At 35.1% G+C, this 18,752-nt stretch overlaps 1 protein-coding gene across 1 annotated transcript in view; it reads left to right on the plus strand.

Moving 5' to 3' along the window:
* LOC150102188 (nuclear RNA export factor 1-like) overlaps positions 1-18,752 on the plus strand; it is a 195,317-nt gene that overhangs the window by 168,937 nt on the left and 7,628 nt on the right. Inside the window, exons 22-24 of the mRNA XM_090398890.1 lie at positions 1,987-2,044; positions 6,254-6,387; positions 14,315-14,375. Of these exons, the coding sequence (XP_090255016.1) occupies positions 1,987-2,044; positions 6,254-6,387; positions 14,315-14,375 (253 nt within the window). The remainder of the gene's footprint in view (positions 1-1,986; positions 2,045-6,253; positions 6,388-14,314; positions 14,376-18,752) is intronic.

Below are 18,752 nucleotides of genomic sequence, written 5' to 3' on the forward strand. Positions count from 1 at the left end.
ATATAGGTGGATTGATACGGTACAAAGTGCCTTAGACGAGAGAAATATAAGATCTGATAATGTTGGAGTCTTGACAAGTAACAGACTGATCTGGAGGAAAATTGTAGATAGGAAATTAATAATGATGTAATTTTTTTTTCACGTAGTACTATCATATCCTGTACACCCCTTGAGGGTACATAGCAGGAATTTGATGATGATACAATGAGATCAGCTTAGATTTGGTAGGTGAATTATACAGGGAAATGATAATTAAATATGGAAAAAAGGAAACTATACATAATTTATACACAATAAATATGGTCAGATGTTTCTCCAGTATCTCTATTGTTGGAATACCAGTATTATTTTCAGGATATAGTGCAAGCCATTGTTGAAGTCTTGTCTCTGGGAGGTTTTTAGGTGGTTCAACATTTGCCAGGAAGCTATGTCGTGGTCTTAGTCTTTTGGGCACCGCAGTCTGGCCGAATAGTGGGTGGTGTTCATCGTTCATTTGTCTGCTTCTTTCATCAGCTGAGAATGCAGATCTTCGAATTGAAGGGGGATGCAATACCAGCCAAAGTATACAGGTCTTTTAGTGGTGTTGGTTTCAGGCATATTCAGTAGAGGAATAGCAAATGGCCAAGGCAGAAGATCTCTGTGTGTTAGGGGCTGCACCCCATTTGGAGGAGGTAAGCTTTCTTAGTATATAGTTTCTTGCATTCACTTTTGCCTTTGTGTTTTCTATGTGGGTTTTATATGAGAGGGTGTGATCAAGAGTCACACCGAGGTAGATTGGGTTCCAGGAATGTTCTATTTTAGAGCCTATCCAAGAAACCTGTAGCTTTCTGTTGTCTTCCTTATTGTTAAGGTGGAAAAGGCCACCCTGGGTTTTCAAGGGGTGGGTTTGGTTTTAGTTGATTACTGCTATAGAATGTGGTTAGACTATTTAAGGCAAGAGTAGTTTCAATGGACTTGAAATTTTTTGATTGAGTAGCTGTGTGAAGAACTCCCACTCTGGTAGAGTAGGAGTTCTTCACACAAGAAAGAAATGACATTCAGGCAGATGTTATCAGACTCGGACAAAAAACATGATGGTTTTAGATTTTTATAAAACATTAATTTATTCAAAGACATTTGATTGTAAATTTGTTTGTATGTAGATACTGCATTGTAGATACTAAGCCTTGTACATACATATTTACTCTTTTATCTGCTTATGACTTTGTATATATATTTTATATTATTATTATTATTACGTGACACCTCCAGGGAGTCCAAAGACTCATCAAGGGAAGCACCCACTCCACAACTCTGTCTCCACCAACTACAATGAACTGCACCTATCATCAACATCTACACCAACAGCATCTGCCTCCCACCACCACCAGTATTTTCACAGACACAAACATCCATGCCCACGGCAGGATTCGAGCCCTCAGCCTTTTGGCTGGAGAGCAGATACGCTGACCACTCAGCCAACCAGGCCAGCAATATTATTCACTGATTGAATCCTTAAAACTATTTATTTATGAACATTTTATGTACTGCTGTTATAACCTGTGTCCTGGTGTGCAGTATGACCGTTGCTGTCCTTGCGCCATAAATCAGTCAACCTGACCAGTTGCTGTCCTTGCGCCATAAATCAGTCAATCTGACCAGTTGCTGTCCTTGCGCCATAAATCAGTCAATCTGACCAAAGCATTTCAGCAAACAGATATGCATATCAGTGACTCTTATTAACCAAGTAGGACTATGACTAATGACGAAAATTTGGAAACAAAAATGGGTCCAGAACCATTCAGCAACTGATAGCAGATTAACTACATAATGGATTTTAGAAATGATTTCATTATCAGATGAAATGCTTTTTATGTGACAAGCTAAGGTGCGTGTGTGTGTGTCATGCAAAAATTGTTAACTAGGAATAAATGGTTAAATAATAATTTTGTCATTTTAAAAATTATTTTTATTGATTTGGGTTGGTAATTGTATTTTATATTCTAGGATAGCCATTATCAATGAGTGCTTATTTATTGCAAATGCTACTGTGGAGCAAGTGAAGGTAAATATTGTCAATTTTATGTTATATATAAATATTCCTTTAAATATGATTAATTAGGTTTGGTTGATTGTTGCAATATTTTAGGATTTCGATATTTGGCAATAAAATGATCCACAGAAATATGTGTGGAAGGTTTTATTTGGAAGTGATACAGCCTTTGATAGGCTTGTCTTATTGTAACAGCCTACATGATAATTGATAGACTATTAAATGACATTGTTCTAACTACCAGGTAGTTCTCCTAACCAGTTCAGGATATAGTTAAAAATGGATTGTTTAATTAGTGGCAGTCTTTGGTCTTCTGTTGATGATGAATGAGTCTTTGCAAAAAATATAATCTGATTTACCATATTTTATATTCTTGTTACATTCATGAAGGCATTTACAAATTAGTTGTTCATGTTCTGCTGGTGATTGGTGCTTTTTGTTTAGGACACTGTTCCCTAACTCTTATGTTATGAGAAGATTTAGGAATGGGGAAAAGGTTGTCACTATGTCAGAATAGACCTAATATTACAAATGCTTATATTGATTATGAATGCTATTTTATTGATAGTGATATGTGAAACACCTCATGACAGAGAGAAGAATCAAGTTTTCTTTCTAAAGCAACATTTCTGTCACCCACAGATTGGTAGTCTTAAAATTACCAGTCTGTTAAGCAGAAGAGATATCCTGAATAAAAGATGCACTGTCACTTCTGGTACAGTGCTATGAAATTTGGAAACTACCACCTAGAACATTAATTACCAGATTTACATAAGTGATCACAACAAAAATGAAATAATGCTCTTGATGGCATTTGGTTTGTTTACTCATTAAAGTATTGTAGCTATAGATATAAATATTTGTAATCAGTTGAGTCTCTTTATGGAATATCCTGTATAATCTGATTGGTTCCCATGAGTTAGGTAGCTCATTTGTTAATGACAATGACCTTCTCCCAAAAAACTTTGTATTTTTCATCCTGCAAAAGCCAGCCCAGACAGAAGAAAACACAATTAGCACACATAATAGTCATATCCTGGAGTTGCATTACCTTTATTTCTAGATGGGTGCCATTATTCGAAAATGTCCAAAAGTCAAAGCACTATGTTGAAGTTTGAAGATAGTATGGTTATGACTGAAATAGAAACGTGATAGTATGAAAACTGGTTTATTGAATGAGTTCATATACTACAGTGCTATCTGTTGTTGGTCTTTTAACTTGAGCAAGAGCAAGTTTTTTTTTTTTTAATGACAATATTAACAGTAGCGTGTGAGATGTTTAGTCTTTGGCCTATCTCAGACTGTGATACACCTTCATCAAGTTTAATCATTTTAATCTTTGAATCGAATGTAATAGCCTTATGACTTTTCGCTTTTATCAGCTATTAGGACAGCAAATGTAAGTTTAATAACAAACAACATAGTAAGTTTAATCACAACAAAAATAGTAGAATAAAAGTTAAAAAACAATTTAATATTCACATAATCGCAGAGCAACACGTTTCATGTGATAGCATCATGGCGCTAAAGAGCCATAAGTCTGAAGCAAGTGACATAACTTTGCAGTAAGTTTCAATTAAAAATGTCCATAAATCAGGGCATGCCTGTACATTTGCCTCAGAGCCTTTGTTGAACTAACTTGCTTGGTTACAGATATTGATAGTGAACTTGAACTCGAGTAATGATTTTTTTAATGAAAAACTGTCTTTCACTCCCATAAAACAAATTAACATTTTAAAATGACACTATGTTTTATAACTGTATTTATAAACACAAATATATCATTCCAGCTGGAACATTGCTTATAAAAGACCAGTTCTGTTTTTATTAGAGAATTAGCATAAACTGTGAAAAGTCAGCTGTTTGAATTGTACATAGGCACACCATTACTTGACTAGTTATTAGTCCCTGTCTCCAACCGCTACCATTTGCTGTTTTAGTTGGCTGAGTTGATAGCATTTCCACTCTCCAGCCAGTAGGTGTGGATTTGAATTGCACCATGGCATGGATATTTGTGAATGTTCTGTATTCCAAAATATAGTTGTAAGCAGTATTCATATCATGATTAATTTTGACATCATTATTCCCCATCCTTCTTTTCTAACACCTTAACTTAAAACATGCCCCCCCCCCCCTGACATTTCTAATTGCTTCAATTTTGCTATCCATACCAGTTACTTTACTTGGGGGGGGGGTGCAGATGATTGGCTATTCTCCCCTGGCCAGTTGCTATTTTTTTTTTTTTTTTTAATGTGACTTTCATCCACAAAAGGTAGTAAACCTATAATGCATGTACTGTGTGTAGGCTTTTTTTTTTTTTTTTTTTTTTTGTGATCTTGGAAAGTGCTCTAGAGAACAAACATGGATCTTCTTTCAATCCACTTCATCTCCTCCTCCTTCTCTTGTAAGCTGGAACAATGAAATTCATCTATCACTTAAAGACAATCAAAAATCATCCATGTCCATCCGCAGTGGTGTTTGAACCTGCCAACAGTCTGGTTGGAGAACAAATAAGATACAGTGATGATATATTCTCCATCTCGCACATGACTGAGACACACATTAAACTCATTCCTTCTCCACTTCAACAGCCAACACGCCAACATCAAGTTCACTACAGAAAAGAAAATACAATCTGTTTTCTCTAAACACTTAATCATGTTTTCCTAACGATACTCTTTCTTTCTTAGTTTACAGAAACCTAAAAAACAGAGAGAGACCAACCTCTGTTCCAACTAAACCTCCCTCACAGCTGAACTCTCCTTTATTTGTCATGCCTTCCTAATCCAATAAATATAATGCTGAAAAAAATTTGTCACCAGGTGTCTATCAAGTACCCTGCTCATGTGATCTTTTCTATTTTGGGCAGACTTGGCTGTTCTGCCTTGATTACAATTGAAGAACATCAAGACTGTATTACATTTTTGGAATCTGACAAGTCTGGCCTTGCTTCTTGCACTACTGACACTAAGCACAGAGTTATTTGGAACCAGACAAAACTTCTTCACTCTAGCAAGTTCAGATTCAATCGTCCAAACCCGAACCAATAAGATTGTATGGCAATATTGAAGTGATCACTATTAATTGTTCATTAGTTTTTAATTAATTAATAATTTATTATTATTTTTTAATCTATGCAATTCTCTACAGTTGTTGTTCCATTGAACTTGCTTATTGGAGACCCTGAAGTAACTTGTAAAATTTCCATATTTGGTCTCTAGAGTAGGGTTTCTGGAGTGGAAAAAAAATAAATTAAAAATACAAATAAAAAAAAATATATAAAATTGACTGAAGCAGAAAAAACATCCTTAACCCACCCACAGTACAAAATGTACTATAGGTTTGCAGATAACCTTTTGTGGGTGGGAGCAACAAAAAAAAAAAAAGTGTAATATGTAATTCATCTGTGACCGAAACTCAAGCTAATATATGCATAATTTATGACTCATTTTGATTCATCTTTTGAATGTAGTTAACAATCAATCTCACTGGTGATATCCACATAATGTTGCATTAAATATATTGTAGTTTTTGAATAAATTCTGTATAATTTTTGTTACATGTGTAAGCCATGAAACGTACTTGAATATGTTTAGAGCACATGTTCCATTAAAACTATTAGTTACTTTGTGCATGCACATATCTTATTATATTTTATTCCTTGATGATGTCAATTTGACTTTGCCAAAATATTGGAACTATTAATTAAATTTATTTTAATTGATATATTAGTCTACATTGTAATTTCTTTAAAAATTAGTTATGCTTGTAAAAGGAGAAAAGGAAAAGTTGCAGAAAGAAAGAGAAATAAATCTTGCTGGTCTAGATACAGAACTACAAACTCAGTCTTGGTGGTTGTAATTAAATTTCTTCCATCTACAATGGGCTTTCAATGTAGGTTTTTCCATTCAGTCAATTGGATGGAAACACATTGACGGCACCTCTGCTATGAGACATCAATTAATGGAATTAAATATTGAATACCAGTTTATATTTTACTTTTACTGCACTTCTTTGAATGGTGTTAAATTCTGAAATTTCATCTGATAAAGCTGCAAGTATTGTTGCATCTATTTTCTTATGAAGTTAACATTTATCATTATTTTCCTTGTAAGTGCTGATTTAGCATATTATAAAAAGTTTCCAAAATGTTTATTAATATTGGTACTATAGTTTGATAAATGGCAATGTAGTTTATTACAGTTAGAATTTCTTATCCAGGTCTTCAAAACCCCTGCTCCTACTCCTTCACCAAGTCCTGCTCCTCCTCCTGCTTTGGATAGAAGTACGGAAGAAACCCTGATGGTGATAGAATTTTCAAAACTCACTAATATGAATCTAAGCTTTTCTGCCAAGTAAGTTGAAACTGATTTTATATATGATATGCTATAACTGGTCACTTCATAGGACTTGCGTACATTTTTCATTGTACCTGTGTACAATGAAAAATGTTTCAGTGTACTTGTCTACCCGTGCAATTAGATGTAATTAAGTTTTGTAATATTTATTGGAAGGGCACTATAATGTGGTCATCTGAATATAACATGAAGCAGTTTACTGCAAAAGCAAATAGCAACATGACAGTAATGTTCTAGATCAGGGATCGGCAACCTTTTCAGACTTGTGGGCCACATTCAACTTTTATTTTTAATAATCAGGCCGCAAACGTTTAAGAGAAAATAGTGAGTAAAAAAAATACTTAAGTATCAATCTTAAAAAACAGAAATATTTAAGGTACGAGATATGAAAGAAGCATGAAAATGAAACTTGATGAAAAATTATTATCGCGTAAAAACAGTAATATGCGCATGGATAGGCTTATGTGTTCGTCAGACATGTTGTAATAGATTTCACGGTATGATAAGAAAATAAGTTTTTTTTTTTTTTTTTTTTTTACCTAGATGGCGCCATATTAGGACTTTAGTCTTGTGTTGCATGCTGCAATTACTTATACTAGCCCCACTGTTACACCGGATTGTGGTTGTCTTGCATTTGTAACAAACTCTGTGTTGTGTGCTCTGAAGATGCTGGATATAATACCAGCGAAATATTAGCTTTTAAGTTAATAAATAATTATTTTCTTATCCATGTGTGTTCATATCATACTGTGAAATCTATTACAAAACGTAGTAATATAGTTTATGCATCACAATATGTGTTTCCCTGCTTAATGTGGCTTTTTCCCTTAACCAAATTATCTAGATCCACTTTATAACCTGAGGTGCAAATTCGAATCGAAGCATACAAATGTTCATCAGTCAGTCAAGAAGAAAATTTATTTTTTCTAAAACTCATGGCAGAAAATGCTCATTTGCAAATATATGTGCTTCCAAATGTGACTATCATCTTTGCGATATGAAAAATATGAAGGATTAACTGATTAATCCTTCATATTTTTTTTTGATAAGCATTGATAAAATTTTCGGATATTTTCTAACGAAAATGCGTTCTTTAATGTTTCATTGTGTTGTTATCCCTACTCATGATGACTCGCCAAGTTGCACGCGATATCACGAAGTATAGATATAAAATTATTTTTTATTTATTATTCAATTTATAAAATGCATTATTTAAATAATTCAACATACATGCCACATGCCATGTATGGTCAACCTTTTATGGGCTGCCAAAAATGGACATTTGGGCCGCACGCGAGCCGTCGGTTGCTGACCCCTGTTCTAGATGGATAGATGGCTAGCTGGCATGCATATAACAGATCTTACCCTACTAAAAACATTTATAGCAGCTAGCTCCTCTGAGATGTCTGTGATTAGCTCCATTCAAAATGTACCTAAAAACAAAAGTGACAAAATCATCCAGAAAATGACAAGAGAGGATTTCAAACCATATACTCTGGCAGTTTAATAGAAGGCATTGACCACGATATGCAGTTCAGGAGTGTACAATCATCTCTTCATGCTGCCACTATTCTCTACACCATACAAGGAACCTTAAAAATTCAGTTACAAGAAATAGATACTTTTTTTTTTTATAATGTACATTTCATCCATATGTTTGTAAGCCTTTTATATATTAGCACTGTGGGTTGAGTAGGGACTAGATAATTCAGATATTTTGATATTCAGACATTCTGCTCTAGAGACTAAGCATGGTACCTTTTTAGAGTGCTTTAGAGAAGCAAATTCAAAGTTATGATGTCTTCTGAACAGCAGTTGAGTTAGCCAGGGATGTTGTTGAGGGGGGGATCCAAAAAAGTGTATACTATACACTTTTTTGGACCCAAAATTATTTAAAAAAATAAAACAAACGGAAGTTGCATATTTCTATTCTTTTTAAAATTTTAAAATATAATTGTACATAAATTGTTTGCATAATAGATACATACCTACTTTGACAATGAGTGGGAGACTGATTCTCATGCTCAAGTGTTTAGTAGCCACTGTGCACATGTGCAACTTAGAGGAAACATTGTTCAAGCCTCTAATAAACAGGATGGTTGTTTTGTACCAGGAAGTGAGATTGAAACTTACAGCCTGTTTGTTGTCATTCGGAGATGCTATCTACCCAGCCAGCTAGATACAAACTGGTAAAGGCTTCAGATTAGAAATGAAAAAATTTAATTATTTTTGGAGAAAGATTATATGCATTATTACTACACCCTCCAAGAAGTCAGCAGACTCATTGTGGGAAGTCATTCAACTGACAACATATTTATCATAATGAATCTTAAAATCCTTAATACTCACTGCATTAAGAACATATTCCAGTAATGCATTCCACTCACCCACAATTCTCCATGTAAAAAATCTGCTCCTCACACTCCTCTTCACCACACTCTTATATAACTTTCACGGATAGCCTCTGGTTCCTCGCCTTCTACTGTTTTTATAATCCCATCATTCATCATCAACTTAATTTCAACCCAATAGTTTTTAATCCATAAACGTGTGACTGTATACATAGAGGCATGCGCAATACTGTTTTTTGAATTCAATTCCTATTGTTGTGTTAGTTGTACTGATGATGTCTTATGATGCATGAGATGAAATATTTACACAATAAAAAAGTTATTTACTGTGGCATATGTGTTATTCTATAGTTAAAAAGTTCCCTGCCCTTGACAGCATTTCCTCTAGTTGTCTTGAAAATTTGCATGCTGACACCTATTCTGTGTTGCTTCTTTATGCTTTCTTATTCCATTAGCATCTACCCTACACCATTGAAATTAGTCCGTGGGCAACCTGTTCCCAAAAAAGTGACAAATCTTTACCATCAAACTATCACCCAATCTTTTTCATCTTAGTCTACTCAACTAATAAACGACTGCCAGTATGGATTCCGTCAGTGCCATTCAACAGGGGATCTGCTCTCACATGTAACCTATCTCTGGATAAGTGCCACGGAAGTTTGACAAATCCCAGAAATTTTATATCTCCAAGGCTTTTGACAGGGTCTGGCACAAAAGTATTACATAAGCTCCCATCATTCTGCCTGTCTTTCCCTTGACTTCTGCAACTGAGTTGCCAGTTGCAGAAGTCAAGTGGACGCACATTGTGTGTGATGGTGAGCAGTTCTCTCTTTTTTATGTAACTAATGTTGGGGGTCCCACAAGGTTCTGTCCTTTCACCCATCCTCTTTCTTCTGTATATGAGCAACCTGTTTCAGTTGTCCATCAGTTCGATACACAGTTTTGCTGATAACGGTGCATTACATTTCTCTTTCTCACTTGACAAACCTTGCACACACACACACACAAAAAAAAAAAAAAAAAAAAAAAAAAACACGTATACTTAAACTTTTCATCTCCAAACCATTCTTTGATAGAGCTCAGATAACCTGGGCAATTTCAATGCCTGCAAAATGCAATTCTCCCATCCTTACCTGTGACAACACTTAAATCTTCAAACATCTCCCTTGGGATTACCTTGACAAGACTGTACTGGCATTAACACATCACAATTACTGCCTCCTCAGCATCCAAAAAATTAGGATTCCTCTTTTGCTCAAGGCATTATTTTATCTTGGAACCCTGTACAAATCACAAATTTGCCCATCCATTAAGTATTGCTCACTCCTCAGGGACATTTGCCCCAAAGAGATTCTCAGTGCAACAATAAGACTCGCAGTTTCATAATCTAGTGCTGTGATGTCTAATGCTGATTCTGTGCCTGTTGTTTTTGAAAGTTGTGTATTTTGCTTGTTTTTTATAATCTCAAGGTTTAGATCATCAATTATGTCTTCTATTTGTGCTCCTTTTCGATTTAGTTGTGGGGAGCCCCAAGTTGGGCTTTTGGCATTTAGATTTCCTAAAAGGATCTTTGTATCTGACGTTGTTTGACTTAGTTGTTGAAGTAGTTCTGTATTTATATCTGTGTTATCTGGGTGATATGCATTGACTATTGTAATGTGTTTTGGTAGAAATATCTTGACTGCTTGAGCATCTGTGTTACTATTTATACCGCTGTTTGTAGTTGATTATGATTTCTTTATATTTAATATATTTGGTCTGTAGGAGTATAGCTGGACCTCCGCCAGAACAATCCAGTCTGTCTTTCCTTAATGTTGAATAGCCTTTGATTTGAAGCTTCAGATTCTGATTTAGTTTCATTTCTTCTAAGCATGCAATGTGGATGTTATTTTTGTATAAAATGTTCTTAAGTTCTTCCATCTTTTTTTGAGTGCCGTTGATGTTTAGCTGAAGTATGTCGAGAGTCCTCGTGGCATATTTCTCATCAAGATCCCAGACTGCAGTTCTCAACACATCGGCTACCCCAGACGTGGTAGTAAGTTTGTGATCAGAACAGACGTTCTTCATGGTATTGGGTGTACCAGAGCCCTGTTAGCCAGCAATTTTCAGAGTTTGATATAACTATCCAAGTGAAAAAAAAAAAAAAAAGTGGTAGCAGGATTCGACAAAAGAAAACTTTGATAAGATACTAAAAGGTTTTCTGGGTTTGATGTAACCATCCAACTCTTAAAAAAAAATAATAAATTTCATGCTACCGTATTGGCGCTTCACCCTACAAAGCAAACCCCTACTTGCCACTTCCACCTTGCATGTGGGCAAATGCCTCAGACTTAGGGTTGGACTTCTGCAAGGCAATAATTTTCATTTGATGTTATCAACATATAGCTGTTTTTTTTTTTTTTTTCTTTCTTGTAATGTAAGGAATTGATAAGTGCTTTCTGTGCGCAAGTTAGTCAGTTCTGAAAGTAGCACGGTGTATCTGGTAATTTGGGTCTGCATTCCATAATAGACACACTGACTAAAGAATATACACAGTTATTGAATAAAATCACTTTGTGGCCTTAGTTATTTTCCCATGATCCTAAAATAACAATTTTCTTGTCTTGGTGTTTATGTATTCAGATTGTGATTTACATTTTACTTTGCATGTCTCTCTAAATAATTTTTTTTTTCCCTGTTAGAATTTAAAATTTATTCTCTTATACAGAATGTATAAAATCATTTCTGTTATGCTACCAACCCAAAGTAGCACAAATGCTTATTGCATTATTATGAATTGCATAACAGTTTAGCAGGTGAAAAAAAATGTTGAATTTATTAACTGATATCTATTTCTTCCTTGTTATGAGGACATAAAAGGTTGGTTAACAACATTATAAGCTGGCATAAGCAAGTAAACACATTCTGTTTCTAAGTGATGTGTTATTCTCTCCTTGAATTTTTTGTAACAAGGAAGAAATATATATGACTAATAAATTTTATATTTTCTGATAAGATACCAAATTCATAGTAATGTCTACAACAAATGTTTTCCTGGCTCCCTCTAACTTTTGAGTTCATTGGCGTTTGAATTTTTCTATTTTTGTAAATAACCTCACTATATGCTTACCTGTTTGAATCAATTATGTTGTATATTTGAATCTTCAGTTCACCTCTAAGAACTGCTTGAGTTTGATTCTTTTTAAAACTACTTACATATTTTTTTTTTTTTTTTTAATATGATATTTATTTTTATCCTGTCAAACTAAATGATGATCACTTCCTATTTCAAATTTCTTCTATACTTTTGTATCAACCAGCATGAAGATATCACTACCAGCAATGACATAGCCAGTAATTTTTTTTTTTCTTGTTTTTTTCTCCATGTGAATTTGCTCATCTTTTCTTAGGATCATGGACTAGTCATTAATAATGACTAGTCTATATCCTGAACAGAAGTCCAGCAGTTATTACTTACCATTATTATCTTCTCATTTCTCCAAATTATTCCAAAACATTTCTATATGTCTGGGATTATTAACTATCTAGATAGTTAAGTAATCATGTTCTCCAGAATATTGTATGGAGAAAGTTTTTCATCAGTTGTTTGGGAGCATTATGTAATGGTAGAGTAATGATTTTGGAAAATCTGAACGTAATAGTTAATAACACTTATTGAAATTAATATCAGTCATCTTGTATGACTGACAGTATTAACTCCATTAAGTATTTGGTGCATAGATAAAAGTAACAATTTTTTGCGAAGGAATTCCAGTTGGAGGTCTTGCATTAAATGTCTTCTTTAGAGTTTGCCGATGAGACACCGAGGTTTGGTTCATGTTTTCAAACTCTGCAAATTTTTTTCAATAATGTTTGCATAGTTGAGTCTACAATTTACCTGTAAAAGATACTCATCTTTAATTCTTTTTAAAACTTTCTTACATACTGTTCTTTTCAACATGATATCCATTTTTATCCTGCTTAGTACTAAGTAATGGTCACTTCCAATTTCGAATCCCCTGTACATTCTTGTATCCTGAACCAGCCTTATGATATCACTATCAAATGATGTAGTCAATGAGGCTTTTCTTATTTCTTGTCTTCCCTCCATGTGAACTTGTGCACATCTTTATGTTGATATGTGGTGTTAGTAATGCCTAGTCCATGTCCTGAACAAAACTCCAGTAAATACTTACCATTATTAGATTTGCCCTTTTCTCAAAATTCCCAAAATGTTCCTATATGGCTAGTGAGGCTCTGCTGTTCAAGTCTCCAACAAGGACCACTTTTTCAATTTTCTTTATGTCAGCTGCCTGTTCTAATGACTCAAAAAAATTCTTCCACTTCTTCCTTAGAAGAACATTCTGTGGGACCATAGGCACAAATAAGTTTCATTATTCATTTCTCTTTAGAAGTTTGTCCACAGAACTGTACTTGAAACTGCTTTTCAATCCAGAAGTTTATCTGCATGTTTAGTGTTGAATGCTATTGTCACTCCTTCCTTTCCTTGATCATTATTGCCTGAAAATAACATCCTATACTTATTATTTATTAATATCTCATCTATTTTTATCTTCTTTGTCTCTGTAATGCCAATTATGTCCACATGGTACTTTTCCAATTCTTCTGCAAGTTTGATTCCTTTCCATTAATACTCCTTATATTGATGGTTCTTATTTTCAGTTCTTCTGGTGTTGGGTTTATTCTTCTATTAGCTGACTTCACTGTTTGCCCTTGTTCCCTGACAAAAACAGCAGGGACCTTGTTTGACTGGGCAATGCCCCAGCTAGCATGAAATCTCATCATGCTGCTATCATATGCATTTGTGGTTTAAGCAATAGAAAATACTATTTGGTCAGCTAAGTTATAAATTGCCAGTCCATCCTCGTTTGTTCAGTATGCAGTAGATACTTACTAACAGGGTGTACCACATGAAGATGAGGATTGGACGTTAGGTCAGAAGCCCCAGTCGGTTCTCCGCATTCCTGAAAGGCAATGTGGAAGTCTTCTCCCAGTTATTTGGCTTTGACCATCTTTAAAATGTCATTTAGCTTTCTGAATTGTAATTGGGTAGGATCATTAGAAGGCAATTTATAAGCAGTTCTATTCTATATATATATATATATATATATATATATAAAGATACCCACAGACTGTAAATAGATTAATACTCTGTATAGATTTTGTTAATCTAGAAACCAAACATGGAACTTTTTCAGGCTACTTCAAGCCTCCAGTAAGAAAGATGGTAGCCTTCCACTATGTGATAAAAATTGTCTACTACTTAAACTGAACTTGCTGCATGATAAGAGACATTTTTCTGTGACAAAACAATAACAGTATTGTTTTAGGCTAGCCATGAAATGGAAGTAATATTGACATTATGACATAAACTGTAACACACATTACATTTCCCTATCTCTGCATTCATCTTTAATTGGCATCTGTCAAAGAGTGATTACTTTGTCTTGATTGCATTTTCTATCTAAAAGCAAGTGGGGGACGAGAGAATGTATATTTTTATTATACATGGTATTAAAAAATTAGCTTTGTGTTGTCTGTTAAGCATGCTTAATGAATTGTATGTTTATCAGGTGTCTAGAAGAAAATTCATGGGATTATCAAAGGGCAGCAGAGGTCTTCAATAAATTAAATGTAAGTATTGCAGGTAAACATGTATTTGATATTTTTAAGTTGATTAATGTATTAGAAAATAGTGTTTTAAGCTTTTTTTTTTTTTTAAATCAGAAAGCTATGATGGTATGTGTCTTATAAAGAATTTCTCTAACTCAAAATATCCCTCTAGTTATAAAACTGGAAGTAATTTTTCAGGCCATATTCAATACTTTTGAAAGTCCTTTGTAGCATATTTTTTTAGACAGAAATACCACCAGTCTCTTTAATTTCAGAACAGGAAAAAAATTCTGGATGAAGTAGCAGGAATCAACTTGGCTTCTTGGAAACCTAATTAGTGCCCTTATAGGGTTAAGTCTATCTTCAAAGTGTATGACTGTCAGTTGCATATGTTCTCCTGCCCAGTCCTATTTTGCATTTCTCCCAGATTTATTACCTGCCTCTGAATCCATTACACTAATTTCTAATGCTACTAAAACCTGATCCATACTTGGACACATTAATCTAGATGTTATATCAACATTTTATCAAGAGGAAATTCCTTATCCCTACTCATCAGTGTGTTTTTCAACATCCCAGTGAACCTATCCTGCCAATAGGCACAAGACACATGCAGATTAATATAAAAATTACCTTTCTTGATGGAAATTAATAATGCATTATCCTGCCTTTGACAGTAATAACTGCTTGTGTGCATCACAAGACTCCCAATTCTGTTGGTAGTATCATGCTCCAATTTGTGAAAGTGTCAGAAAAAGTAGAGAGCTGTATCAGGGCAGGAGTCATTGGCCACTGCAGTGTTAGACTGTTTTGTTTTAGCATATGTTTTACAATCATTGCTTTGTCATGTCGAGCTTCACTGGTGGAAGGCATAAGGACTGGTACCATAAAATTGCTAGTGTAGATCATGGGGTTATCCAGTACATCAGTAATAGAAAGACCTGGTATTCATAATTCCATGCAGTAATCCACTGCAAGAAGTGCCTCCATACCACAAAAACATGGTATTTGCAGTTCGAAATTTTTTCATAGTTGCCACCCATGAAAGGTTTTATGTAAACCCAAGTACATTACTACCATGGATGGGCTAAGGATTTTTTATTTTATTTTTGTTGATTTTTTTTTTAAATTTTTACTCAATTTTCACATGGTCCCCCCCCCCCCACGCGTGCACACACACACGCACACACACATCCCTCAGGTTTTTGATACTACAAAAGAAGCAGATAGCTGTGCCAGTTGCATTTAATTGAAAAACTGCCCTTGGCCTTAATTGCTTCACATGTATTTCCAGCCACACCATAGCATGAATTAAGGCTGCATTTTTACATTGTCATCTCTAGATTTCAGTAATATGGCACATATACTCAAGCAAAAAAAAAAAAAAAATTTATCTTCAGGCATCTTCCTTATCCAGACATCAATCACACTGGAGAAATGTGTAATGTAACTTGTTACTCCATGGGTTTCCGTTGTGCCAGGTCAAGTGTCTGTGTACTTAGCTAATGGTAATACACTGCTTGGAAAGAAGTCAACAGATACCATAGCATGAGGAACAAACAGCCATGGCACCCACCTTTGTAAGACCTCCTTTCACTGTGATGGCTGCGGCAATCTGACACAGCATATGATGGCAATCAGTGGGAATTTTATACCATTCTTCTAGGCATGTAATAAGGTCCTCAGCTGTAGTGGGGAAGATGTCCCTCGAACTCACCCGATGCTCCAGTTCATCCCACAGGTAGGGTTGAGACCAGGGCTTTTTGGAAGCTAGTCAAGCATGGTGACATTCATTTTCACAAACCTCACAGTTACAGCAGCAGCAACCTTATGACACCGTGTATTGTCTTGCTGAAAGAGACAATGGTTACTTCTGTTGACATACCACAAAGTAGGAAGCATTGCATTATCCAGAATGTTCAGATATTTCTCTGAGTTCATTGTTCATAGCACCACAAACAGTCTGAGGCCAAACCAGGTAAAACAGAAACATCCATCACACTGAGATTATGCACTCTGGTAAGAGACATTCACCAAGTATCTGCCACACCTACACCTGTCCATCATTTCACTGTACATGCTCTTTACACCTGAAGATGATGATGCATGCATTAAGGTAATGTGGGACTTGCATGTTGCAGTCCTACCATGGAACCCATGTTTGTGAGCCTCAGTTCTGAATGCTTTTTTGCCAGTTTATGTTCCGGTTGATACCCACACTCACCGAACATGACTCTGCAGTCATGTTCGGTGAGTGTGGTGTGTCGTCTGCTGCAGATAGCACTTGCAGTTGACTCCTTGTGCTTCCATCTCGGTATGGTATCACTGATTGTTGACCTGGGATGGCTCAATTTGTCAACAATTAGCTGAACAGATAGGCCTGCAACATTGCATCCTATCACAAGGCCTCTTTTAAACTCTATCAGTTCCCTTCTCACAGCCATTTCACCTGGATACAGTTGCAGTTGTATAAAATTTCATGGTTTGCAGCTGTGTGTCATGGAAACATTTATGGGATTGCTCCTGTCAGAGAACAAATGTGATACAATACCTTGTCTTATAGCTGTGATTCCAGGCTTCAGTGGCTCTCTGAATTGCATAAGGTTTTTAAATATTTAGCACTTGCTTGAGTTTCTTCTGGTATTTTGTGTGATTTATTATTATTCAAGTTTTAATGCACAAAGTCCATTATTGCACAGTAGATTTGTATAGATGTTTAAATTACATTTACTTTATATATCTTGGAAAATTTTTTATATTTGATATTCATCATACATATCCTTCCTCATTGTTTTTACACTGAATGGATGTCTTGAAATTTCTCAGTAGTACAGTTCTTCATACTAAATACATATTGGGTTGAGCAGGTTGGATGATGGGGAGAATGCCACCATAACAAAGTGCATTGAAGTTCCAGCCAAAGTTTTAGGATCAGTGCTCTGAATTAAGAAAAATTCATTACATACGAAGCTCCCTTCTATTTCTTTGCATCCTCTAAATTTACTATATTGAGCTTTAATGCTTTTTTAATATTTTGTACCAACTTTTATTTTATATCACAAACATTACAATGCATAAAATCATTTGGATTTAGTTGTTATGAGTTAAATTCAGTGTTTTACATAGAAATAAACTTTGATTATGGGTTACAACAGTGACAAATTTTAAACTCCTAAATGTTAATTATATATACAGGGTGTTCGGGATAAATTTGACATATTTATAATTAATTATATTTTTCCGTAAGTTACATGTATTAACACACACTTCTCTTCATTTAAAAGTTTGGACCCTTCTTCATTCATATACAAGATGTCAGAAAGGATGGATAGCTGGAACCCACCTGAATCATGGAAGAGAATAACTTGTATCATGATGATTCGTGCCCGCCATCAAAATAAGGATATTACGACTGCTGCCCAATGCTCCCTGAATACAGTAAAAACAATCAGGCATGAACTAGAGACTTGCAATGGTGACTACGAGGATGTAGCAAGAAGAAAGATCCCTAGCAGACGATCTGATTGCGTTCGTACAGCAGAATTCCTCGCAAATCTGCAGGAACAGGTGTTGAAGAACCCTGGCATTGGAATTCGGGCTTTGTTCGTGGAGTTGCTAACTGTAGTCAAGCCCGGGATAACAAGGGTAGTCAATGGTAGGCCGTATGTATGGCAGCAGGATTCGGGCCCCTTGCCACACCTCTGGGAAAAGTCAAAAATGGTTGTCTGAAAATTTCTACGACTTCACCAGTCCAAATGTTTGGCCTCCAAACTCCCCAGACCTTAACCCCGTGGATTATTTTGTATGGGGCGCAGTTGAAAAAGACACCAATCGCACTTCCAGTAATACAAAAGCCCAGTTAATGGATAAAATTAAAACAGTTTTTGCGGCCCTTCCCAGGGAGACTGTAGCATCAGCTTGTTCGAGGTTCCGAAGCAGAATTGAAGCTGTGATCGATGCTAATGGTGGTTATTTTGAGTAAATCTTGTTGATAGTATTGTAATTAACTCTGCCTGTAATGTTTTTTTGTCAATTCATTAAATTTAATAGATACAAAGAAGATTTTCTTTTTCCTTACGAAACTGTCAAATTTATCCCGAACACCCTGTATATTAATAAGATGTTATGGAAGCAGTGCTCTTTGGTCTTTGTTTGCTCTACTCAGGTAATTTTCATAGATGTGGGCATGATAAATACAAGGTTTGTGATGCTAATAAAATTTTACTTTTTGTTTTGTTTGCATTTTATTTTAAAAAAAAAGAAGAAAACAATACAAGGAATGAATGAAAGCATCTGTATTTGGAATTAAAGTCAACTCTAATATGTCTTGAATGAGTGGTAAATTTTTCTTGACATAAATATCATATCAATAACTTTGTGACATTATCATCTTTGTTT

Source organism: Typopeltis vanoorti, chromosome 10 (genome assembly GCF_054136105.1).
Source record: "Typopeltis vanoorti isolate ZY-2024b chromosome 10, IOZ_Tvanoo_1.0, whole genome shotgun sequence".
NCBI classification, from domain to species: domain Eukaryota; kingdom Metazoa; phylum Arthropoda; class Arachnida; order Uropygi; family Thelyphonidae; genus Typopeltis; species Typopeltis vanoorti.